This window comes from Ranitomeya imitator, chromosome 5 (assembly GCF_032444005.1).
Source record: "Ranitomeya imitator isolate aRanImi1 chromosome 5, aRanImi1.pri, whole genome shotgun sequence".
Lineage (NCBI taxonomy): Eukaryota > Metazoa > Chordata > Amphibia > Anura > Dendrobatidae > Ranitomeya > Ranitomeya imitator.
The window spans coordinates 300,102,796-300,128,604 of NC_091286.1; the positions used below are offsets into that span (position 1 = coordinate 300,102,796).

General features: G+C 45.5%; 1 protein-coding gene across 1 annotated transcript in view; it reads left to right on the plus strand.

Moving 5' to 3' along the window:
- Positions 1-25,809, plus strand: part of PREP (prolyl endopeptidase) — a 142,921-nt gene that overhangs the window by 45,591 nt on the left and 71,521 nt on the right. The window contains exon 8 of the mRNA XM_069726297.1: positions 21,624-21,815. Within this exon, the coding sequence (XP_069582398.1) occupies positions 21,624-21,815 (192 nt within the window). The remainder of the gene's footprint in view (positions 1-21,623; positions 21,816-25,809) is intronic.

A 25,809-nucleotide genomic window follows, 5' to 3' on the forward strand; every position in this document is an offset into this window, starting at 1 on the left:
GAGTCTAGCTGAACGTGGCTGCCAAGCCCATGTGTTGTGCTGATTTGCTGCCCAAATTTTGGTAATTGGTCATGCGGCCTTCCGCCACCACATTTGGCCGTGGCTTGTGCTTGTGAAGTCACCTGCACTGTTTGGACTTAAAGGGAATCTGTCAACAGGTTTTTGCTACCACATCTCTGAGCAGCATGGTGTTGGGGAAGTTTAATACCTGTCAATTACAAAACCATTTATATCCACCTTTTCTGCCTGGTTAAAGGTATTCTTTATTGTGGCACAACCCCTTTAAACACTGGTGGCTTAGAGCTCTTCAGAACATTTGCTTAAAGTGAACCTGTCATGCTACCCCCAACAACAGGCAACATAAATTAGGAACCCGTTGAAGCGCCAGACCGGCGCGAAACGGCCGTCGTTCTGCTCCCGCATCCCTATGTTACACACCCCTGTGCCGTGAAGACTTTTACCAAATAAATACACCTGCATAAGAAGATCGGTGAGTGCTGCCACTTTCTTTTTCTTCATATCCACGCTATCTGGTTTTCTGGCTATAGCACCCGAGATCGGGGGGATCAGCTGAGACTAATTAGCCTGAAGCGGAGGTAGTCAGCTGCAGCGGTGGTGCGGTCAGCTGTGCTCTCGTAGATGATTCATAAATTAGCACTTACCTGCATATTGCAGCCCGGTATATTATTCTCCGAAACACTCTTTTCCACACCGCTCCGGGTGACAGACAGATCACTCCCATGTAGGTACTTGGCCTTAGCGAGACATTGATCAATCAACTATAGTGGCAAAATGGATTGCTCTAGTTCAGTGTTCCCCAACTCCGGTCCTCAAGAGCCACCAACAGGTCATGTTTTCAGGATTTCCTTGGTATTTCACAGGTGATGAGATTCCTGCCTGTGCAGGTGATGCAGTTATCACCTGTACAATACTATGGAAATCCTGAAAACATGACCTGTTGGTGGCTCTTGAGGACCGGAGTTGGGGAACACTGCTCTAGTTATTGCTATGTCTCTCCCTATGTATGCACATGGAGACAGCTGTCAATCAACTATGGCGGTGTAGGAAGACGCCGTCCATGGATGGAGCCGGACTAGTCACGTTTTTGGCTTTGGTCTCTTTTAAATCTACATTTGCTTTGAGAAACCAAGCGTTTCAGAGAAAAATGTACCTAGTTGCAGTCATGCAGCCAGATTTCGGCTGCTCTTCATTAGGGAAGCCAGAATCCAGCGACAGTCTCCTTTTAAGACATTCAGGCTTTCACTGAGACCCCCAGTGTACTTTTAGTGAAAATTATCATTTTACTATGCTTTTAGATGTAAGCACAAACTTAGTTTTGCAACATCTTCTTCCTAATTTACTACCAGGAGGTTGTGCACAAGGTCGGCCATGATATCAATTTAGTGGTGCTACAGCCTCCTCTTCTCTATTCTTTTACAAGCCTGCTTTCATGGAATATTGCAAATCCATAGATGTTTTGTTTGGCTAATATATCCAGGGTAATTTAGCGTTAAACCTCTCTTGACAAGGAGGAAGTAATGGACTGCCGTAATTCGAATTGTCTGTTTTATTCCTGGCCCGTATTACATTAAATGAAATGTGCAGTTCTGCCATTAAATAAAGCCAATATCTTTTTAATTCTAATTTAGAACTGCGAACTTCCATATTGATCTCCAGCCATTTTCCGGCGCTTGGCATTAGGCACACTGTTCTTACGATGTCTGTATTTAGTTGCCATTTCCTGGGTGACTGGAGAACTTGGGGAACATGTGCTTGTTGAGAGAGTTTGCATTTGCCATTAAGCCATTTCCTTTGGTACGGTCATATCTTACCAAAACGGTATTTGAAATTCATTAAAGGAGAAAATTGCATCCCAGCCCTTTCGATAACGTTACATTATGAATTTTTCACTTAATAAGTGCCTTGGGAAGAGATTTTTGGGTTTGAGTTGGTTTCTTTTATTCACTGAAAACCAATTGAAATCTTGAAAAAATACACAAAACCACCATGAATTATTCACTCTGAATCCATTACAAAGTAACATTCATTAATATTAAATGTAAAATCTGTGGAATGTGATGCACATTTGCTGAGTTAAATGGTAAGAATTCTTGAGGATTTGCTGGCTCCTAATTCATATAGCACATGTAATTATAGTTTAATTTTTTTATACATTTTTACTGAAATATGTTTATTGTTCAATATACGACTAAGTGTGAACACTGAAAACAAAGTGGCCCGTGCGAGAATTGTGCATGGATCCCCTTTACAACTAAAGTGCACTTATCAGGCATATTACAAAACTACAGCACACACTTTCGACACATCACAAAAGCATAGCACCCACATAAGACACGTCATACAAGCACATTTTACACTAAATACTTTGCACAACGCACACAAGACTCTTCACACGCACATCGCAGACACGAGACACGTCACCAAGCAAAGCACACTCCTGAGACACGTCACACAAGTAGAGCGCACTCCTGAGACACGTCACACAAGTAGAGCACACTCCTGAGACACGTCACACAAGCAAAGCACACTCCTGAGATGTCACACAAGTAGAGCACACTCCTGAGACACGTCGCACAAGTAGAGCACACTCCTGAGACACGTCGCACAAGTAGAGCACACTCCTGAGACACGTCACACAAGCAAAGCACACTCCTGAGACACGTCGCACAAGTAGAGCACACTCCTGAGACACCTCACACAAGCAGAGCTCACTCCTGAGACACGTCACACAAGCAAAGCACAATCCTGAGACACGTCACACAAGTAGAGCACACTCCTGAGATGTCACACAAGCAGAGCTCACTCCTGAGACACGTCACACAAGCAGAGCTCACTCCTGAGACACGTCACACAAGTAGAGCACACTCCTGAGACACGTCACACAAGCAAAGCACACTCCTGAGACACGTCGCACAAGTAGAGCACACTCCTGAGACACCTCACACAAGCAGAGCTCACTCCTGAGACACGTCACACAAGTAGAGCACACTCCTGAGACACGTCACACAAGCAAAGCACACTCCTGAGACATGTCGCACAAGTAGAGCACACTCCTGAGACACCTCACACAAGCAGAGCTCACTCCTGAGACACGTCACACAAGCAGAGCACACTCCTGAGACACGTCACACAAGCAGAGCACACTCCTGAGACACGTCACACAAGCAGAGCTCTCTCCTGAGACACGTCACACAAGTAGAGCACACTCCTGAGATGTCACACAAGCAGAGCTCACTCCTGAGACATGTCACACAAGCAGAGCTCACTCCTGAGACACGTCACACAAGCAAAGCACACTCCTGAGACACGTCACACAAGTAGAGCACACTCCTGAGACACGTCACACAAGCAAAGCACACTCCTGAGACACGTCGCACAAGTATAGCACACTCCTGAGACACCTCACACAAGCAGAGCTCACTCCTGAGACACGTCACACAAGCAAAGCACAATCCTGAGACACGTCACACAAGTAGAGCACACTCCTGAGATGTCACACAAGCAGAGCTCACTCCTGAGATGTCACACAAGCAGAGCTCACTCCTGACATGTCACACAAGCAGAGGTCACTCCTGACATGTCACACAAGCAGAGCTCACTCCTGACATGTCACACAAGCAGAGCTCACTCCTGAGACACGTCACACAAGTAGAGCACACTCCTGAGATGTCACACAAGTAGAGCACACTCCTGAGATGTCACACAAGTAGAGCGCACTCCTGAGAAACGTCACACAAGTAGAGCGCACTCCTGAGACGCGTCACACAAGTAGAGCACACTCTTGAGACACGCATGCGCATATTCATCACTGTAATGAGCGGTACCATGTGACCGCTCACACAGGACCTGCTGCCGGCGCTGAGAGCATACATCGCAGGAGCTGGGTTAGTATTTCTCGGCAAGAGGGCGGGCGCACAGGGGATGGGAGGCGGGAGGTGACCCACAAACTTTATTTTTAACACACAAAAAAAAAACCTTGATTTTTCATTCCTTCTCTCCAGCGAACGCTGCTGGGGAGAAGGAATAAATGCCGGCTTCAGCACCAAAAGCAGGGGACAGCGCTTAACTGTAGCGCTGTCTCCTGCACCGTCCGTGTGGTCCTCAGTCGGCACACGGGCGGCACACGGCTGCCGCACGTGTGCCACACTGATGTGCTACGTGAGCACACGGACACGAACAACTCCGGTACCGATTTCTCTGGTACTGAAATTATCTGGACGTGTAAAAGAGGCCTTAGATATACATCCTACCATGTAGCACCAGTAATCTACCCAGAGTGCGGCCCACATTGCTATCATAGTTTTTCTAGATGATGCCTAGTACAGGAAGAACATCCCAAGCTCCTGTAGGTGTTGTCCTCGGTTGACTTCCTATCAGCACTAAACATGATGTGGGCTGTGACCGCTGCTGAATCTGTGTTGTTCCCAGTTTATCATTGTCATGCTACAGCAAAATTCTTGCTTATCTGACGTGCCAGCAGCAATCAGCACCTGCACAACCTGACTTAAGATGTGTTTTCTCGTTCAGAAATTCAGTTTACGCTTTATAGTCTTTTCTTTATCGATATGGAGTTCCAGTTTTCATTTTCTTTCTGGCTATAATTCTGATTTATTAGAATGAGCACTTGCTGGATCACTCCATTTTTAATGACCTCTTTCAGCTGCTGGAACACTATTAATGGCCAGTATTCAATTCTGCTGTGTCAGCAGGGCAGGAAAAGAAAGAAGGAAGACATTAGCCTCCACAAACAACTTGCTAATGCTATTGTAATTTTGACCTTTACATTGCTTTAATATACCGTTAATGTTTGTTAATCCCCTACATTGATCGTTATGTGGCTTCTCTCGAAATTGAATCTACCCATTTATTTAGCATTATGCAGTTCACTTGCCATTTCCTTTGTTTATTAGGTTTCTATTTTTTTTTCAGTCTTTATTTGTAAAATTTAGAAAGCCTAGTTTTAGAAAGAAATGTTTTATCCATTTTCAATCTTGACATTGCAGTTATTTTATCTGTTTTATTTATAGTCCTATGAAATATTCAATTTTTATTGAACAGAAGTGAGTGGAATCAAAATTTGCTTGTATGTGTTGGCAAAGTGTTTTTCCTTACATAGCTCTACTTTGCATGATTCTAAAAAAAAAAAAAATAGAGACATGTCTATCTCACAGTCAAGGAGTTAAAAATCTATAGTTCTCAATGTTAGAATAAAATTCCTTTTATTATAGGTACATATTAAAAGTAAAATGGATGCAGCACAGCTTCATAGTTCACAATTAAGCAATAGCTTACAGAGTATGTTTATCTGCAGATTGAATTGTGACTCGCTGGAAGCTAATGTTAGCGGTAAATGATCTTATATGCTAATTTTTCAAATAAAAAAATGGTTTTAGGAGAACTTTTTTTTTTTACTCATATTTCAACACCCTGTGGTTACCTTTGAGGATGTTGGGGTATTGGTCAACGTCATTAAAATTGCAAGTGGTTGTAATTGTACAGTTTAGAAATTTAAATGAGGGTCTATATTGGAAAAGAATAAACTATTGATCGTTACTTTTTCTCCATCTTGGGCACACAAAATAACTGCATTGCAGAGATCATGCTGGATTAAAAGTCTGTAAATGACACTCATCAGATATCTCCTAGCTTGCAATTGACGTATAGTTTGTTGATGAAAAATAACCTCATACACAGTGGGTACGGAAAGTATTCAGACCCCTTTAAATTTTTCACTCTTTGTTTCATTGCAGCCATTTGGTAAATTCAAAAAAGTTCATTTTTTTTCTCTCATTAATGTACACTCTGCACCCCAGCTTGGCTGGAAAAAAAACAGAAATATAGAAATCTTTGCAATTTTATTAAAAAAGAAAAACTGAAATATCACATGGTCATAAGAATTCAGACCCTTTGCTCAGTATTGAGTAGAAGCACCTTTTGAGCTAGTACAGCCTTGAGTCTCCTTGGGAATGATGGAACAAGTTTTTCACACCTGGATTTTGGGATTCTCTGCCATTCTTCCTTGCAGATCCTCTCCAGTTCCATCAGCTTGGGTGGTGAAGGTTGGTGGACAGCCATTTTCAGTTCTCTCCAGAGATACTCAATTGGGTTTAGGTCAGGGCTCTGGCTGGGCCAGTCAAGAATGGTCACAGAGTTGTTCTGAAGCCACGCATTTGTTATTTTAGCTGTGTGCTTAGGGTTATTGTCTTGTTGGAAGGTGAACCTTCGGCCAAGTCTGAGGTCCAGAGCACTCTGGAAGAGGTTTTCATCCAGGAATTCAATTGCAACTAGTCGTCCTGTCCCTGCAGCTGAAAAACACCCCATAGCAAGATGCTGCCACCACCATGTTTCACTGTTGGGATTGTATTGGGTAGGTGATGAGCAGTGCCTGGTTTTCTTCACACATACCACTTAGAATTATCACCAAAAAGGTCTATATTCATCTCATCAGACCAGAGAATCTTATTTATCATGGTCTGGGAGTCCTTCATGTGTTTTTAGCAAGCTCTATGCTGGCTTTCATATGTCTTGCACTGAGGAGATGCATGTAGAAAAGCCGCGGAGACACCATCACGTGTTTCTCAACGCAAGCAATAAATAGCCAGGTCTTTCACCGGGAAGGAACAACCATGGGAAGGGCAGCATCCAAAAAGGAAAACCACCTATGCCAAAACATGGTATCCATCCACAGACAGCTGTTTCGGGGTATTTGCCCCTCATAAGTGTGGAGTAGGAAACTGGCTATTAAGAGCAGTGCCTAGTAAAAGGACTATAAACATAAGGATGAATGACCTCGGGGAGGAGAGGTCACTGAGGAGAGGCTTCCGTTGGGCCACTCTGCCATAAAGCCCTGACTGGTGGAGGGCTGCAGTGATAGCTGACTTTGTGGAACTTTTTCTCATCTCCCTAAACATCTCTGGAGCTCAGCCACAGTGATCTTGGGGTTCTTCTTTACCTCTCTCACCAAGGCCCTTCTCCCACGATTGCTCAGTTTGGCTGGACAGCCAGGTCTAGGAAGACTTCTTGTGGTCCCAGACTTCTTCCATTTAAGGATTATGGAGGCCACTGTGCAGTTAGGAACCTTGAGCACTGCAGAAATTCTTTTGTAACCTTGGCCAGGTCTGTGCCTTGCCACAATTCTCTCTCTGAGCTCCTTTGCCAGTTCCTTTGACCTCATGATTCTCATTTTGTCTGACATGCACTGTGAGCTCTGAGGTCTTAGGCTGCATTCACACGTCAGTTTTTGCCACCAGTCACAATCCGGTGAATTCTGAAAAAAATGGATCCGGCAAAAGTTGCCACCGGATCCGTTTTTTTTTGTTTTTTTATATCATAGACTTGTATTAGGAACGGATTGGGACAGATAGTCTCATGTTTCATCCGTTTTTTTCCGGATCCGTCGAAAATTGGTTTTCCAGCGGCTGGAAAAAATGGACATAGTAACGTTTTTCGTGTCCGTCGAAAAAACTAACAGCGACGGATCTGTCGCTGTCCGTTGTTTGCTACAATAGAAATGACGGAATCCAGCGACGGATCTGGTTTTTTTAACAGCATGCTCCAATTTTATTAGGTTCCAATTAGCTGGATCAGCTAGTCTGATCCATCGAAAAAACAGATCCGTTGCATCAGTTGTTCACAATCTGCGACGGATCCGTTTTTTTCAACATTCGACGGATTGTGTCTGACTGCAAAAAACTGATGTGTGAAAGCAGCCTTATATAGACAGGTGTGCGCCTTTCAAAAAATAAAGTCCTATCAGTTTAATTAAACACAGCTGGACTCCAGTGCAGGAGTAGAACCATCTCAAGGAGGATCACTAGGAAATGGACAGCATGTGACTTAAATATGACTGTCTGAGCAAAGGGGCTGAATACTTATGACCATGTTATATTTAAGTTTGTCTTTTTTAATAAATTTGCAAAAATTTATACATTTTTTTTTTTTCAATCAAGATGGGATGCAGAGCGTATATTAATGAGAAAAAAACATAACTTTTGGAATTTACCAAATGGATGCAATGAAAGAGTGAAAAAATGTAGGGGTCTGAATACTTTCTGTACCCACTGTATATCGTTAACGTGTGCAGCCTTCATCTGTTTAAGACCTGGACATTTTTTTTTGTATATACCGTTTAAAGATCTATACAAATTTCCCTTGTTCAAATATTTTTGATTTCTGCAAAAGAGTAGCAGGAAGATCACGCAGAGCCCACTGCTGCCACCAAAGTGTCAGAAGGACTGCTAGGAAATCACAGTGATCTCTCTTCTGGTACCAATTTGTCAGCAACAAACCCTCCACAGTAACAAAAGGAACCAGCTGACACCACCAATCTTGTATATAGGCCGGTTGGACACCCGCTACAGATAGCATATGGCTTCAGGGGTGCAATTCATAGAGCAAAAGCAACAAAACCTTTACATTTTATATAGTTAATCCAAAAAGTAGGCAGTGTTTCTAAAAAAAAAATATACAAAGCTGTTACAAAATGGGAACATTACAATAAATGCAATTACATAAAATAAAAAGGAATAACAAAAGTACTACACCTGTTTCACAGAAATGGCACGAATCGTATTGGAGGGAAGCTGTCCTTTTTATGGAAACGTTACAGCACCACAGCACACTATGTCTTCCAGGACCGACCATGACAAAAATTCAAACCTCGGATTTTATTAGATAAAAACCACGTGTATATATGTTAGGGCTAGCGGAACGCACCAAATAATAAGACAGATAGAGTATGGTGCGTTCGCAGCCCGGGGTCCACCGTGCAGAGATGGAACCTGCTGCCAAGTAATGACGGACTATATGGCGGTACAAAGTGAATACACACATGGGTTAACCTCACCCTGTGTGAAGGAAGCGAACCCTGTTACGTCACAGGGCCGCGGTACCGCACCAAGAGCGCAAGCAAGGAGTCCCAGAACTCAATCCCAAGACACAGGATTTGAGTACATAGACCTCATGCGCTCGACACCGCTACTGAGGTGTCAGAGTGACAGCAATAGAAGCACGAGAGTGCATGCAGTGCCGCACTGGCGAACGCCACTAACCACCCAGGCTTGGGTCAGGAAAGCGCTGTGAAAGCACAAGGCGCCGCACTGGCGGTCACAGCAATAAGACGCTGTATTGTGTGTTTACGTGCTGATGGCTGTCGGGCGCTAGATAGCAAACATACACCTTCCGCGAACAGTCATCCAATAGGGAGGGTTATTTAAAGAGCGACTTTCACTCACAACACACACACATTTACAAATGTACACTAGCGCATGGCCGTGTGGTCATGCGCAGCTTATATAGTTGCAGCACGTTCAGGACCTTCCAATAAAGGACCAATGGGAAGCTGCTACCAAAGTTTTGCCCTTTCAGGACCTTCCTGGAGGACCAATGGGATGTGCTGCAGTACCTGAGCATGTGACCCTCGATCTCCAATGGGAGATCCTGCCCTGGGCATGCTCAGAAAGAGAAAAGCAGGACTTAGCCCCAAAAGCATCTGCTCGCCGCTGCCCAACACTGACTTCAATATGGCAGAAGCAGGAAAAGCAGCAGTAACTCTCTGCACAGAGTGAGACTGAGCAAGACGCTGGGACCGACGTCTCCGCTGAGCAGACTCCACTGCGGCTGGAGAAGAATGGGAGACCGCAGCGGAGATGGCTCGAGATTCCCCTTGTGCAGAAGCTGGAACTCGACACCAAACATTACCCCCCCTCCTAGGACCCCCCCTCCTTGGGCCTCGCTACGCTCGAAGGCAGCAATGAGCTGTGGGGCCCGAATGTTTTCAGCAGGCTCCCAGGACCTGTCCTCTGGGCCATAACCCTTCCAATCCACCAGATAGAACTTTTTGCCACATACCACCTTGCACCCCAAAATAGCGTTCACCTCGTAATCGTCCGTAGACGAACCCGATGTCCCGGCAGATGACTCGGAAAACCGGGACATGTATACGGGTTTCAAGAGGGACACATGAAAGGTGTCGGTGATACCCAAGCGTGGAGGAAGGGCCAGACGGTAGACCACAGGATTAACCTGTTCAAGGACCTTGAAGGGACCCAAGTAGCGAGGTGCAAACTTAGTGGACCCAACATGCAGCCTGATGTTACGGGCGGAGAGCCACACTAAGTCGCCAGGAGCAAAGGTCGGAGCGGGGCGCCGATGAGCATCGGCGGAGGACCTCATTCTCTCCTTGGAGGCCCGAATGGCATCCTGAGTGCGGTCCCAAATGTCCCGTGCCTCCACAGCCCAGTCTGCCACCCTGGAGTCAGCAGAAGACACAGGCATGGGCACAGGGACACGCGGATGCTGGCCGTAATTTAGGAGGAATGGAGTCTGACCGGTGGAGTCGGCTACGGCGTTGTTAAGCGCAAACTCTGCCCACGGTAGCAAGGATGCCCAGTCATCCTGCCTGGCAGAAACAAAATGTCGTAAATATGTGACCAAGGTCTGGTTGGCCCTCTCTACCAACCCATTCGTCTCGGGATGATATGCCGAAGAGAGATTCAACTCAATACTGAGTAGACGACAAAGCTCTCTCCAGAATCGAGACGCAAACTGGGGACCCCGGTCACTAACAATTTTGTCTGGCATACCGTGTAGGCGAAAGATATGTTTGATGAACAAGCCAACGCCCGTGGAGAAGGTAGCCGTGGAAGAGGCACCAAGTGCACCATTTTGGAAAAATGGTCGGTGATCACCCAGATAATGGTGCAGTTACGAGACTTGGGTAAGCCCACCACAAAGTCCATCCCAACCATCTCCCAGGGCCTGTCCGCCACCGGCAGAGGGTAAAGCAAAGCAGCTGGCCGTTGCCGAGGGGACTTGTTCTTGGCGCAAGAGACACACGCCCGAACATATTCTGCGACATCACGAGCCATATGCGGCCACCAGTATGTCCTCGCCAGTAACTCAGATGTCCTTTTGGAACCAAAATGTCCACCCACCCTGGACGAGTGTGCCCAATAGAGAACCTCCGGTCGCAAACTGGATGGTACAAAAGTCTTGCCCGGAGGCACAGACTCTAGCGAAACCGGGGCCACAGTTCTCAAGCTCTCGGTGGGGACAATAAGCCGAGGCTCCTCTTCCTCCTCCGCAGATGACACAACGGAGCGAGAGAGAGCGTCGGCCCGAATGTTCTTCTCCCCAGAAAGAAAATGGAGGGTGAAATGAAACCGGGAGAAGAATAAGGACCATCTGGCCTGGCGAGAATTCAACCGCTGGGCTGTCTGCAGGTACACCAAATTTTTATGGTCTGTGAAGACTTGGAAGGGAAAACGTGCTCCCTCCAAGAGATGTCTCCACTCCGAGAAAGCCAACTTCATGGCTAGCAACTCCCTGTCCCCGATGGAATAATTCCTCTCTGCTGGTGAGAAGGTCTTAGAAAAGAAGAAGCAAGGATGCTTCCGACCTTGAGCATCCTTTTGGAAGAGGACTGCTCCAGCACCAACAGATGAGGCATCCACCTCCATGATAAATGGCTTATCAACATCGGGGCGATGTAGGATGGGAGCGCTAGCGAAGTGTGACTTTATGGAGTTAAAGGCCTTGGAGACCTCCACAGACTACAATTTGGGATTTGCCCCCTTCTTGGTGAGGGCAACCAAGGGAGCTACCAAAGTTGAGAAGTGCGGAATGAACTGGCGATAATAATTAATGAACCCCATAAAGCGCTGCACCGCTTTAAGAGAATGGGGTTCCTGCCAGTCCATCACAGCCTGTAGTTTGGCAGGATCCATAGCCAATCCCTGGGCAGAGATGATGTAGCCTAGGAAAGGTAAGGACTCCTGCTCAAACATACACTTCTCCAACTTGGCATAGAGGGAGTTTGCCCGTAGGAGGTCGAAGACTTTGCAAACATCTCTCCGGTGGGAGTCAATATCTGGAGAGTAGATGAGAATATCATCCAGATAGACTACGACTGAGGTGGAGAGCATATCCCGGAAGATGTCGTTCACAAAGTCTTGGAAAACGGCTGGGGTATTACAGAGCCTGAAGGGCATCACCAGATATTCATAGTGCCCATCCCTGGTGTTAAAAGCCGTCTTCCATTCGTCCCCCTCACGGATGCGAATCAGGTTGTAAGCACCCCGCAGATCTAATTTGGTAAATACCCTTGCTCCCCGAAGCCTATCGAAGAGCTCAGATATCAAGGGCAAAGGATACTTATTCTTAACGGTGATGGCGTTAAGACCCCTGTAGTCTATGCATGGACGCAATTCCCCATTCTTCTTCTGCACGAAGAAGAACCCTGCCCCAGCAGGTGACACTGACTTCCTAATGAATCCTCTTGCCAGATTTTCCTGGATGTACTGTGACATTGCCTCCGTCTCCGGGAGAGATAACGGATAGACTCGACCCCGGGGAGGCTCAGCACCAGGCAAGAGATCAATAGGACAGTCATAGGGGCGATGGGGCGGAAGGATCTCCGCTGCCTTTTTGGAGAACACGTCTGCATAAGACCAATATTGCTTGGGGAGAGAGGATAGATCTGCGGGTACCTCTGTTGTAGCAACCTGAACACACTCCCTCTGACACCTACCCCCACAAGATTCGCCCCATCCCAGAATTCTGCCTGAGGACCACTCGATATGAGGAGATTGGTACCGTAGCCAAGGTATTCCCAACAGGACCTCATCAATTCCCTCAGGAATGACGAGCAGAGATATAATCTCCTGATGAGATTGCGACATGGACAGAGTAAAAGGGATGGTCTGGTGTGTTATCTGTGAGGGCAGTGTCGACCCATTCACCACTCGTACCGTTACTGGTTGAGCTAGCATAACCAGGGGTATTGCGTGACGTTGGGCGAAGGCAGAAGACATAAAATTGCCCTCCGCCCCAGAATCCACGCAGAGCTCTACAGAGTGGGAGAATGAGCCTATAATGATTGTCCCCTTAAAGGACAATTTAGAGGCAAACGTCGCCGTGTCTAGTGTACCGCCACCTACTACCACTAGACGCTGACGTTTCCTCGACCGCTGAGGACATCTGGTGGCTAGATGTCCTGACTGCTGGCAAACATGACAGACCTTGAGTGCACAAGCGGTCCGGGACTTAGATCCCGCTTGTGACACTTCCATGGCCTCATGTGACTCAGGAACCAGGACCGGAGATTCCAGAGGTTTGGCGAAGGTAGGAGCCAGCCGAAACCTCTGCCTATACTGGGCTCGCTCTAACCTCCGCTCGTTAAAACGGAGGTCAATTCGAGTGGAGACAGTTATTAACTCCTCCAGTGTGGCAGGAATCTCCCTAGTGGCCAGAGCGTCCTTAACGTGATCAGCCAGGCCCCTCCAAAATATGGGGATAAGGGCTTTATCCGACCAGTCCAGCTCAGAAGCTAAAGTGCGGAATTGGACGGCAAAATGACTGACCAAGGACTCACCCTGAGTTAATGCCAGCAGTTGGAGCGCAGTATCATGGGTGACTTGAGGTCCTAAAAAGACCTGTTTCAGAGTGCTCAGGAACAGAGGAGCACTCTGCACCACATGATCGCCACGCTCCCACAGCGGCGTAGCCCATTCCAACGCCCTGTCCAACAAGAGAGACACTATAAATCCCACCTTAGCCCGCTCTGTGGGAAAACGTGCAGCCAGGAGCTCGAGGTGAATAGAGCACTGACTCACGAATCCCCTACAAAATTTGCTATCACCAGAAAATTTTTCTGGCAGCGGGAGGCGAGATAATGTCGGAACAGGGGTGGCAATGGACAAGGTTGCTGCAGCCACGCTAGCAGCCTGTACAGCAACTGCGGTAACATCCACAGCTGAGGTTGAGCTCTCGAGAGCCGCCAACCTACCCTCCAGCTGCTGGATATACCGCAAGGATTGCTGTTTGTCCGTCATTACTAGCCAGACCCTGGCGCTAGTGTAATGTTAGGGCTAGCGGAACGCACCAAATAATAAGACAGATAGAGTATGGTGCGTTCGCAGCCCGGGGTCCACTGTGCAGAGATGGAACCTGCTGCCAAGTAATGACGGACTATATGGCGGTACAAAGTGAATACACACATGGGTTAACCTCACCCTGTGTGAAGGAAGCGAACCCTGTTACGTCACAGGGCCGCGGTACCGCACCAAGAGCGCAAGCAAGGAGTCCCAGAACTCAATCCCAAGACACAGGATTTGAGTACATAGACCTCATGCACTCGACACCGCTACTGAGGTGTCAGAGTGACAGCAATAGAAGCACGAGAGTGCATGCAGTGCCGCACTGGCGAACGCCACTAACCACCCAGGCTTGGGTCAGGAAAGCGCTGTGAAAGCACAAGGCGCCGCACTGGCGGTCACAGCAATAAGACGCTGTATTGTGTGTTTACGTGCTGATGGCTGTCGGGCGCTAGATAGCAAACATACACCTTCCGCGAACAGTCATCCAATAGGGAGGGTTATTTAAAGAGCGACTTTCACTCACAACACACACACATTTACAAATGTACACTAGCGCATGGCCGTGTGGTCATGCGCAGCTTATATAGTTGCAGCACGTTCAGGACCTTCCAATAAAGGACCAATGGGAAGCTGCTACCAAAGTTTTGCCCTTTCAGGACCTTCCTGGAGGACCAATGGGATGTGCTGCAGTACCTGAGCATGTGACCCTCGATCTCCAATGGGAGATCCTGCCCTGGGCATGCTCAGAAAGAGAAAAGCAGGACTTAGCCCCAAAAGCATCTGCTCGCCGCTGCCCAACACTGACTTCAATGGCAGAAGCAGGAAAAGCAGCAGTAACTCTCTGCACAGAGTGAGACTGAGCAAGACGCTGGGACCGACGTCTCCGCTGAGCAGACTCCACTGCGGCTGGAGAAGAATGGGAGACCGCAGCGGAGATGGCTCGAGATTCCCCTTGTGCAGAAGCGGGAACTCGACACCTAACCTATATATACCATACATCTCCATAGTGAGATCATATGGGGGCTGGTCATGGGATGTGGCTAGGGTCCCAAAAATTAAGAGATCTTCAACTTTCTGGATATCTTTGCCATTGGAGGTCAAAAGTGGGAGATATTAATGTCATATTTCCTATTGTGATTTTAGCCTTCCATAGTTAGGAACCATGACGTGTATAATGTTAACCATCTGTCAGATTTTAATTTGGGACTGAGACGGCAATCACCCACTGATGTAACGCGTCAAGACACCGAAAATATGTCTACCGTAACTATAAGATGTACGCCGTCCACGCACTCCTCCACAGTGACGTTTGCCACATCCGGGGCAAGAGTTTGCAGCTGAGGAACATCACTAGATTCTCATCCCTTTTCCCATTTATTTGGCTGGGTACGGCATCCAAGATGGACGCACTGGCATCTGTTTCAACTACTTTGGCCAATGGAGCTTTGGGGCAGGGCCCAACTTCCCCACTCTTTGACCCGTGACACAGGAGCGACAGTAGTTGGCATCATTTGTCCCCATTTTGGGCTAATAGAAGTGGTGTGCCTTAATTTGGCTGACCTCTCCCTCCCCCCAAGTGTCTGACCAATGAGATCTCTTTTGCAATCCATAGCTACTCCTCCCTAAAATAATATGGCATGACCAGCTGTGATGAGATTCTATTGAGATACTGATTTGGCTTTTAACCTAAGTCATATTGCACGACTCGTTTAAAGGGTTGATTGTGACTTGTAGGATCGCTACTTCCAACAGGTGGCGCTATAAGAGTTTAAGTTCTCTTTTTCTCATAAGAGGCAATTTGCATATTCTATTTAGAGGGGAGGATAGAAAGGTTCTGCCTCTAGCTCCTTGTTGCTTTTTCTCCCTTCCCTCTACATAGAATCTTATCAATTGCAACTGTCATCTGCTATCTCAATAATGGGAATAAACAGAAAAACTGACCAGCGCATCCAAGCTTGTGTGTACAGGTGCCAGCTAAGACTATAATTCTAACAGAAAATATAGCTGCCCTCTGAAATACTAAGAATAATACATTTAGAAAATTAGAATTGCATTACTGCCATAGAAAACTACATAAATGCTACATTATGGACATATGGAATATTTTTTTTTTTTTATAACCTGTGAACCGTATACATAAAGTAGGAATCTTCAGGCCACTGGGAATATAATTGTATTGAAAGCAAAGTAAGTGAAGGGGCTGTCAGCCCTTAATTGACTATACAGCAGTGGATTGTGGAAACTGTTCTAAGGGTAGAACATTTCTGTTATTTGGGCTTATTTTGGAGAATATGCTTTAATGATTTAAGTAGTACCTGTCTAAAAGAAACCATAATATATTGTTTAAGTGGACAATTTTCCTCACCTTACTGTCTCGAGTTTCTCTACAAACGTGCAGAAATCTTGAAAAATGAATAAAAATAGTGTAAGGGGTATCATTTCTCCTTATGGAGAATGACATACCATCTCTGGCTTGTCAAGGTAAGGAGGCTTATTCGCCGTGCAATGCTCCTCTGGGAAATATAATATGCAAATTGCCTCTTCAGAGAAAAAGAGGACTTAAACTCTATAGCGCCACCTGTTGGAAGTATCGATCCTACAAGTCACAATCAACCCTTTAACGAGTCGTGCAATATGACTTGGGATAAAAGCCAAATCAGTATCTCAATTCGCAGATATGGTGTTTCGGGCTGTTGGCCCTCAACAGTGCGAAGCATGAGAACTAATTTGGCTAGGTGAGAGGCTCTGGACTGGGGTCTAAGGGGTATCGTTTATCCTTATGGAGAGTGACATACCAGCTGCCTTGTCAAGGTAAGGAGGCTTATTCGCCATGCAATGCTCCTCTGCTCGCACTGACGAGGGCCAACAGCCCGAAACACTGTGTCTGCGAATTGAGATACTAATTTGGCTTTTATCCTAAGTCATGTTGCACGACTCGTTAAAGGGTTGATTGTGACTTGTAGGATCGCTACTTCCAACAGGTGGCGCTATAGAGTTTAAAGGTACCGTCACACATAGCGATGCTGCAGCGATACCGACAACGATCCGGATCGCTGCAGCGTCGCTGTTTGGTCGCTGGAGAGCTGTCACACAGACAGCTCTCCAGCGACCAACGATCCCGAGGTCCCCGGTAACCAGGGTAAACATCGGGTAACTAAGCGCAGGGCCGCGCTTAGTAACCCGATGTTTACCCTGGTTACCATCCTAAAAAGTAAAAAAACAAACGCTACATACTTACCTTCCGCTGTCTGTCCTCGGCGCTCTGCTTCTCTGGTCTGGCTGTGAGCGCCGGGCAGCCAGAAAGCAGAGCGGTGACGTCACCGCTCTGCTTTCCGGCTGACCGACGCTCACAGCCAGAACAGGAGGAGTGCAGAGCACAGCGCTGGAGGACAGAGAGCGGTAGGTAAGTATGTAGTGTTTGTTTTTTTACTTTTAGGATGGTAACCAGGGTAAACATCGGGTTACTAAGCGCGGCCCTGCGCTTAGTTACCCGATGTTTACCCTGGTTACCAGCAAAGACATCGCTGAATCGGTGTCACACACGCCGATTCAGCGATGTCTACGGGGAGTCCAGCGACGAAATAAAGTTCTGGACTTTCTTCCCCGACCAGCGATCTCCCAGCAGGGGCCTGATCGCTGCTGCCTGTCACACTCGACGATATCGCTAGCGAGGACGCTGCAACGTCACGGATCGCTAGCGATATCGTCTAGTGTGACAGTACCTTAAGTCCTCTTGTTCTCAGAAGAGGCAATTTGCATATAAAAATAGTGTAAACATTAGTAAAAATGGGGAGGAGGGGGATGAAGCTGCAGTTTCTCTATTTAGTATTTCAGGAGATTTGAACATGATGGGAAAAAGTTCAGGTAGGAGACAATGCCTTGTAACACACAGCACAGCTCTTACATACTTTTAGATTGCCCACTCAGCAAGGGTGGAAAGAGAAATAAGAAATGTAAAAAAGTAGCAGAGGGAAGGAGGATTACCGAAATATGTTGGTCAGAGCCCGTCAATCCTTGTGATAGCTACATGGTAAGTGCGCTTATGACACTGCAGCATGTTTTAATACTGTAAAATGTCACCTGTACTGGAATTGCAGAGTCGTTTTATCTTTCCTGGACAAATTCTGTGTTTTCAGTTTGTGCTTTTTTTTAAGCGCCTTTGAAGTGGGCACCTGGAGGTCAGAAAGGCTTATGTGTCAGAGCGCTGCTGAAATGATTTGACATTTCCCAACTGAGTGTCAGGAACACTCAGGATGTTCTGTCAACATCACATGACCTCTTAAAGATGTGGCTTTATGGCATCATGCCTCTGTTATACCTATTTTTCTGTCATTCATCTTGCTTTTAAAGCATTTCCATTGCTTTTATTTCTGTATGACCAAGCAAGTGACACACTTGTTTAGTAGCTTCTCTATGTTTCACTTAGATTACTGGGTGCAACGGTTGTGATACAATCAGAGTTCTTAGATTTACCATGAAGCAGAGCTGAAAAGCTAACCCCTCCCCTCTAGGCTTCTAGGCTCCCTATGTTCATTGTCTATGCCAGTGAACTGCTTATCTCAGTAGGGAGCAGAGTCAGATTAGCAAGTGCTTGCCAGCTAGTCACATCAATGATAATGTCCTGGTGATAAAACCTTCACTCTAAGTAAACTTTAGCACACAGCTTGAAAATTGACACATCCTTAAATTCCGTGCTATAACCCCTACCTAATGCTGTCCTCAGATTACATAGCAAAAACCTGCTGACTGTTTTTCTTTAAGTGAGTGAAAAGTGACGTTATTACTTCTTCAGGGGACACTGAAGGGACATTACTACTTTACAAGCGGCACTCAGGTCAGGCTTTTTAAAGGAGTACTTGGGGGCATTATTACTTAATAACCAGGCATTCAGGGCATTATGCATTTCACACTAGGCACTTGTGGTATTATTGCTTATTATGGGGTACTCATGCAATTACTTTTTTTAAATGGTGCATTTACACAATTCTTACTTGCCAAAACCAGGAGTGGGTGATAAATACAGACGTGGTGCATATGTTTCTATTATACTTTTCCTCTAATTGTTCCACTCCTGGTTTTGGCTTACACATACTGATGTAAAATACTGACCAAATACTGCTAGTGTGAACTTGGCCTTAAGGTAAGAGAGGTTGGGGACCGCTGATATAGACTATACTTTGACCATTTACTCTCCGATTTTGACAATCTTTTAATTTGGAACCCTAATATTACCTCCTAGACAAAATGAACTCCTGAGTAGGTGGCATCCAGCATGTACCTTAGCTCTTCCACAAAGCTGTTTCGTGATTGGCCATTTTTAGGATATCTCATGATACCCAATGGGGTATTAGGGGTATTAGTATGATCTATAAATTACTGACTTTTTTTTTCTGAATTTAGTCTAAACGGTCAAAAAATAAAGGACCAGTACTCCTCCTGTTAAAGGGAACCTGCAGATATGGGGTTGATCTTCAGTTTAACAGTGTTCCAATGTTATCTAGCCAAAAGTGTAACTATTCCTCCCGGGAGCTGCCGGCGTTCAGTCATGGAGACTTGCTGGAGTGGCTTCTGTCATTGCTCAGTACACAGTGGCTTTTAGGCCCACCCTGGCACTTTGAAAGCTCGCTCTGCATTTTCACTAAGGCCTCTTTCACACTTCCGTCTTTTCAGATCCATCACAATCCGTCGATTTTTGAGAATGCAGGATCGTGCATTTTCCCATAGACTTGTATTAGTGACGGATTGTGACGGATGGCCATGCGTTTCATCCGTCGTGCACTGGATCCGTCGTAAAATAGCGGTCTGTCGTGCAGAGAAAACGTTCATTGTAATGTTTTTTGTGCACTTCGGAAAATTGTTCAGCGACGCATCCTGTGCTGCCCGTCGTCGGCTACAATGGAAGCCTATGGACGCAGGATCCGTCACTGACCGTCACACACAGGAATCCAGCGACGGATCCAGTTTTTCCCTTCTGAGCATGCCCGGAAGAATTCTCAAGTCCGGGAAACAGTCTCTCTCTCCCCCCTCTCTCTCTCTCGTCCCCAGACTTTTGAATTCCGGAAATTTTTCCCTTGACAAATCTGAACGACGCATCCGTCATTTCACAGGATCCGTCGCACACGTTTTTCACTATTTTCATGACATCCGTCGATACGTCATTTCATTGCACGTCGACGGAAACAAAAAAACGCAAGTGTGAAAGTAGCCTAAGATGACTGAACAAAATTACAATGCTGTATGAACTTTTTTGTCTGTTTTTATATATTTTTTTACAATTTTTTACATTTTTATTTAGACCAATGATGGGCAACAAGTATGTAACATGCCTTATTGCACAGCTGCACACGTCTCTCCTCTGCATAAAGGCTTGAGGCGATTTTTCAAGTGTGCTCCCCATTCTGATACTGCTATTATCAGCACAATGTATATAAACTAATGTACAATGCTCCCAGGCCAATAATGGTGATGAGCGAACGTGCTTGGATACGTGTTATCCGAGTATCTTGGGCCTGCTCGTCTATTACGTTCAAGTCCGTGAGGCTGCCTGATTCGTGGCTATTGGGCAATTTGTTAGGCAGCTGTCTAACAACCGGCAAACATGCGGCCGCAGGGACTCCCAACATATCATTCGAGCACGCCAAAGATACTCGGATAACACGTCATCCGAGCACGTTCGCACATCACTAGTCAATAACTATCATTTTCTTGTTCTCTTTTCAAAATTAGACCGTATAGTTTACAGAACTCGCATCTAATATTTACTTTCTTATGAACGCAAATTTTATACTCTCTTAATTGGCTCTAAAATGCCAACCGTGACCACTTAATTGGCGGAAAAATAAACTTTTGATCTCTGTCCAGATATTTCCCAATTTGAACATAATTTCCATCTTCCGGCATTTGAATTGATTGAAATGGTAATTTCATGGTGAACCTGCAATGTATTAATAGATCCGGTTTCCATTCCCTTGCTGACAAATTTCCTTGTAACTAACATGCTGTGCTTCATTTCATTTTTATTTATTTTTTATTTGGTCTCTTTTATACCAGTCTGGTATCAAGCTGGCAATATTAGTGTTCATTTACATACAATCCCTTCCTATTACAGATTCATGGCCTAGTGTATCAGATTAGCTGGTTTGTGGTTTAGCTCTTCTAGTTATAGAATGTTTGTATATTTTAGTTTTATTAACTTCGGAAATGAGCAGCAAAGTAAAGGCTTGCCACAGTATTTCTGGTTTATATTTTTAATTTAGTTATTTTTTTCTTTTTTTCCATACACAATTGTGTAAAAAGTTCAGGTCCTTACTGTTTCAAAAACTTTCTGTGCTTGTTATTCTGCTTACTTGCTGGCTTATAAAGCAGCCTTGATGTGACAGAACAATGTCAATGTGTAGATTCATTATGCACTCTTTTATGGCATCTCGAAGCATACAATTGCTTGAATGTACCTGAAACATAAGGAACACCGAGAAGGCATTTTCGTTCCTAGAGGTTGACTTTTTAGACACTTGACAACCTGTAGACCCCTGTGGGTGAAGGGCTGTAGCTTACATTCTGGGCATGCCATTTGATTTCCCTTCCCTAGTCATGGCTTACTACTGTTTGCAGCACACACAAGTCTTCAAATATCGGTAGATAAGAATGGCGCACTTAATGCAATTCACTTCCTTTGTTCATCTCCTCTGTACATCCTGAGTAACTAGTATCATTGTTTTCTTACAGGAATTCTTCCATGGGTAAAATTAATAGATAATTTTGATGCAGAATATGAATACATAACAAATGAAGGGACTGTCTTCACATTTAAATCTAACCGCAATGCCCCAAACTACAAACTGATCAACATAGACTTCAGTGATCCCGGTGAATCCAACTGGAAAGAACTTGTGCCACAGCATGAAAAGGATGTACTAGGTAAGTGTGTGCTAAGGCTACCTTATGGCCACAGTCGAATCGTGGCCATGAAGGTGTGACTACATGCAAACATGTGAATCAAGGAAACAATAATTCTAACTATTGATTGGCATTCCAATTTGGTAATTAACTGTATACTGAATATTTTATGTGTATAAACTTATAGATCAATTAAGCTATTGGATATTTAAAGATATATCATGACTAATTGGAACTGTAAAGCACTGTGAGTTATGTTGGCACTACATAAATCATTATTTTCTTCTTATTAAGTATTCAAGTTTATATATTGTCTTGATAATTAGACTTTCCAAGCTCAGTCCTTAGCTGTCTGCATAGCCATATGAGAGGACGAATTTTAGCAGGTGGAGTTTTTTTTTGATGGCTTGTCAGGGTAGGACTTCGTCTGTTGCTGTTCCGTTAATAGTCAAGCACAGAGACAAACTTAGGGACTAATTTATAAAAGTGTTCACGCCAGAATACTAACATAAAATATTGTGACTTTTGTCGTTTTCTGGCCAGTCCAATCCAGTTACTCTAATTTGAGCGAAGCATGGATCAACAGAGCCTCTGCTTGCCTGACAAATTCATGAAATGTTATGCCACTTTAGTGGCGTCACTTACACCAGATATGTACACAAATCCCTGAATGGCTTATATTTTGAAATATCCCGTGGAAGCGCACAAGCGCGAAACGATCGTAGTCCTGTTCTTTCTCCCCGCACCGCTGATCTCTCCCAGCCGCCTCTCCTTACTATGTCCGTTGTTACGTTATGATGAATAAAGGACTTTGATTCGCAATCTACCTGGGTGAATGCCGCATTTTCCTTTTTCTCCTTGGATACTTATATTTTATGGTCGAGGCACATGGCAATTGTAAGGTGCGCCTAGTTCAATAAAGCACTACTCCAGCATTTTTTTTTATATTGTAGTGCTACTAACTTAAGTTCCCTGATCCTTGTCTTATATTTACTACCCGCTGTCTTCAGCTCCTCCCACCTCCGCTACGATGCCGCGCTGCTTTCTTGTGACTGCAGCTTGTTACTGGCTGGATGTCAGAAGTAACAGTTACAAACTCTCAATGCAATTCTCGTTCAGGTTCTGGCTTTCATAGACTTGCATTGAATTGTGACTTCCAGATCGTTCCACCAAATATTGTGGCAATCTGGCAGATCACAAACTACTAGAAACCGACCAGAGTGATGCCAATAACAGAAGAAGATGGCAACTGGTAAGTATAAGACTAGGGGTAGGGAACTTTCATTGATAGCACCAGTCCAGTGCTTAAAGAAAAAAAATAAAAACAGTGGAATGGTGCTCTAAGTGGCGCGCACGTCTTACTTCAGCAGCCCCGTTCATTAAAAGTTTAAAATTGGCATGTACAATGCCTTTTTTTAATGAATCGGGGCCTAAATATTTGCATCTATTTATTTAATTGCCTTAAATTGTCTGTCATCCACTTCCCTCTGGACGTCCTCGAATCCCACAATCCACCGCATCGAAAGTTCGCCAACCGCCATATTGGAATACCAAGTGATGGGTATTCCACCATGGCACCCGCTGGTGGTACCAGGCCCTTGCGCAGTACCACCAGCGGGTCATGGCCAGACCCCCCACTGCGGTGGGGCTGCAGAGGGAGAGAGCGGGACGGCGCGTGTAGAGCGGATTTGCGGAAGAAGAGAGCGTGATGGCAGGTGGAGAGCGGGGCTGTTAAGGGAGAGAGCAGGACGCGGGTGGAGAGCTTGGCTGCTGAGGTAGAGAGCAGGACAGTCAACGGACACGGGCTGCGAAGTGACAGGACGGGATGGCGACTGGAGAGCGGGACGGCAAGTGGAGCAAGGCTGTGGGGGGAGAGTGCCGGACAGCCAGTGGAGAGCGGGGCTGTGGAGGGAGAATGCGGGATGGCAATTGTAGAGTGGGGCTGCAGAAGGAGAGAGAGTGACAGTGGATGGACAGCTGGGTTGCAGAGGGAGACAATTTGGCTGCAGAGCTGCTGAGGGAGAAAGCATGATGGCCAGTGGACACAGGGTACGTGAAAGAACACAGCAGGACAATGGATGGACTACTGAGAGAGAATGCGGGACGGTGGGTGGAGAGCTGGGCTTTGGAGGGACAAAGCGGGATTGCGAGTGGAGAGCGGGGCTGCGCACATCGGGGCAGAGACTCTCAATGCTGCAAAGCCTTCCCCCGTCTCGACATTACCGCCCTCCCGATGCGATAGGATAGGATAGGGCCTCCATCTAGTAAAATATAAATGGCATGAAGAAATGTGCTAATTCTAAGTATATAGATGATTATTAAAGGGAATCTGTCACCCCAAAATTTGCCTATAAGCTAAGGCCACTGGCATCAGGGGCTTATCTACAGCACTCTGTAATTAATGCTGTAGATAAGCCCCGGGTGTAACCCGAAAGATAAGAAAAACAAGTTAGATTTTACTCACTCAGAAGGCGGTCCCGGTGTGGTCCGGTCCTATGGGCGTCTGGGTCCAGTGCCTCCCATCTTCATATGATCACGTCTTCTTCTTGTCGTCTTGCCGCGGCTCCTGGTCAGGCATACTTTATCTGCCCTGTTGAGGACAGAGCAAAGTACTGCAGTGCGCAGGCGCCATGCCTCTCTGACTCTTTCCCGGCGCCTGCGCACTGCAGTACTTTGCTCTGCCCTCAACAGGTCAGAGAATTACGCCTGCGCCGGAGCCGCGACAGAAGAAAGGAGTATGTCGACGTCGTATGAAGATGGGAGGTGCCGGACCTGCACCTGCAACGCCCATCGGACCCAAACCAGACCGCCCCTGGGTGAGTATAATCTAACTTGTTTTTCTTATCTTTCAGGTTACATCAGGGGCTTATCTACAGCATTACAGAATGCTGTAGATAAGCCCATGATGCCAGTGAGCTTATAGGTTAATTTTGGGGTGACAGAATCCCTTTAATGAGCATCAAATACTTTGTCCATGAGCAAAAACAAACTTTAAAAGTTTATAGGTCTGTCCACCAATCCTCTCATGCCTCACGGGTCAACTGAGGTTTTCTTAGTCTTCATTTTAATAATCAGGTCAGGTGGGGTTGGCTCAAGAATATCTGGAATATGGATCTTATTAAAAGTTTAGCTTTTTTTAACCTTGTTCAGTGATGACAATCCAGTGTCATGTCAATAATGTTCTAATAAGTAGACGATAGTGGTAAAAAAAAATACAGAAGTACATCAGGTGTATTATTTTAGACGTAGAAACCACCAGTTGCTACTTACTGAAGAAATTATCCATAGAAAATGTTTAAAATGTTCGATAAAAATGCTTTTGTGCACTAAATGTTACATTTGCTGCGGCAATTGTATGAGTAAAGTCAGCCATATTTTTATAATGGAAAGAAAGCAGCTTGATGTGAAGATGATCTGTCCAGACTCAAATGTGAAGATGATCTGTTCAGACCCAAATGTGAAGATGATCTGTTCAGACCCAAATGTGAAGATGATCTGTTCAGACCCAAATGTGAAGATGATCTGTTCAGACCCAAATGTGAAGATGATCTGTTCAGACCCAAATGTGATTTGTTCAAAGCCTAACATCATTTTTATTTGAATTGTAGGTGTTCTACAGTACTTGGTGAACTGTACTGTGGTATGGTGCTTTGCTCCATGCACGATTTACATCTGACTTATGCCAAAGTTGGTAACAGCTAATCAGTGAGGGTGCCATATTGATGACCTATCCTAAAGATAAGTCATCAATATTATAATACTTGAAAACCCAGTTAATGGCTACTTTGATTGGAAATGAAACAAAAAATGCTTTTTAGAGTTAATAGCTGTTATCAGAATGTTTAACAGACAGTTGTTCTTCCCACTCCCTCAACATTAACATTAAGTGAATGTATGCATGTGTTTTCATTGGAGACAGGGAAGAAGTAAGCTGATGATAGACACCACAGTTTGTTTCCTGGGAACAAATATTTGGATGTTAAAATCCAACAGCTGGATCCTACCTTTCCTTGGC